A 1,332-nucleotide genomic window follows, 5' to 3' on the forward strand; every position below is an offset into this window, starting at 1 on the left:
GGCCCTATCTGGTTCTACCGGGTCCTATCTGGTTCCTCCCACCCTCTGGTTGGGGATGGGGGGGTCAGGAGGAGGTGGCGGTACCTGCGGGGGCCTGCTCCTCCTCCTGGCGGGGCCCCGGGCCTTCATCCTCTGGGAAAGCTCCAGGAGCTTGTTGTGCCTCTTCCTCTTCTTCTCCTTCTCCTCCTCCTCCTTCTTCTTCTCCTCTGTCTGCTCGGAGTCGGACTCCTCCTGCCGCTGCAGCCTGCTCCTCTTCCTCGGAGGGGCCTTCGTCTTCGGCTGGCTCCTTCCCTCCTGCTCCTCCTTCTTCTCCTCCTCGGGGCTGGAGGAAGAGGAGCTGTCGCCTCCTCCCAGGAAGGAGCGCTTCCTGCGGCTCACCGAGCGGCTGTCGTCGCTGGAGCTCCCCCCCCCGGACTGGCTCCAGTCCCGGTCCTCCTCCGCGGAGCTCCGGAAGTCCGACTGGGAGCCGGAGGAGGAGGAGGAGGAGGAGAAGGAGCCTTCATCGCTGTCGTCCAGGATGGAGGCGGGGAGGCCGATCTGCCGCTTCTTGGAGGCGGCCGCCTTGGTTCTCCTCATGGAGGCGAACATTTTGCGCTTATAGAGGCTCTCCATGTCTGCAGGAGGAGAAACCAGAAGGAGAAACAAGAAGGAGAACAAGACAGCAGCTGGAGGAGGAGGAGGAGGAGGGGGGGCTACAGGCTGCGAATCAAAACAAACAACATGGCGGCCAGATTATCCCCCAGGAGCAAAGATTCCCTCCTTTGTTTCTCCGCTTCTCCTTCTGTCGGAGCTTCAGATGCTTCTTCTTCTCTCATCGGATTAACGCTCCGCAGCAGCAGCAGCAGCGCCCCCTCAGGACAAACCGGAGAACTACCAGAACCAGTCTGGAATCAGGGGACGTTTCCATGGTTACAACCTTCTTCTTCTTCTTTACAAACGCTCTTTTTAAAGGAGGAGTTTCCCAAAACAGGAGAAATAAACTAAAATCCCGATTTTTAATCAGTGAATCAAAGATGGCCGTTTATCAGAGTCCGAGCTCAGCTTGATGCGGTGGATCTGTTAAAACCAGAATTAGTCTGAAGTTTAACTTCCACAGAGACACAACATGGAGGATTTTATTCAGCTGTGGGGTTTTACCAACATTTTAGGTTAAAGAACTAGCTCCTAATTTAATGATTTTAATTGACAATTGTTTATATGTTTGAATTGTGTAAATAAAGTGTTAAAAGTCAAAAGTCTTCTTGTGTTTTAATTAAATGCATTATTGCCACCAACAAGGAAACAAGACTCACCACCAGGAAAATAAAAAAAGTAAATAATCATTTAGCTAAC

At 52.6% G+C, this 1,332-nt stretch overlaps 1 protein-coding gene across 1 annotated transcript in view; it reads right to left on the reverse strand.

The window, feature by feature from the left end:
* LOC107103737 (pre-mRNA-splicing factor CWC22 homolog) overlaps window positions 1-919 on the reverse strand; it is a 4,989-nt gene extending 4,070 nt beyond the window's left edge. Inside the window, exon 1 of the mRNA XM_015403548.1 lies at window positions 85-919. Within this exon, the coding sequence (XP_015259034.1) occupies window positions 85-612 (528 nt within the window). The 5' untranslated portion in view covers window positions 613-919. The remainder of the gene's footprint in view (window positions 1-84) is intronic.
* Between the last annotated feature and the right edge of the window lie 413 nt (window positions 920-1,332).

Source organism: Cyprinodon variegatus, unplaced genomic scaffold (assembly GCF_000732505.1).
Source record: "Cyprinodon variegatus isolate N-32 unplaced genomic scaffold, C_variegatus-1.0 Scaffold1518, whole genome shotgun sequence".
Classification (NCBI taxonomy): domain Eukaryota; kingdom Metazoa; phylum Chordata; class Actinopteri; order Cyprinodontiformes; family Cyprinodontidae; genus Cyprinodon; species Cyprinodon variegatus.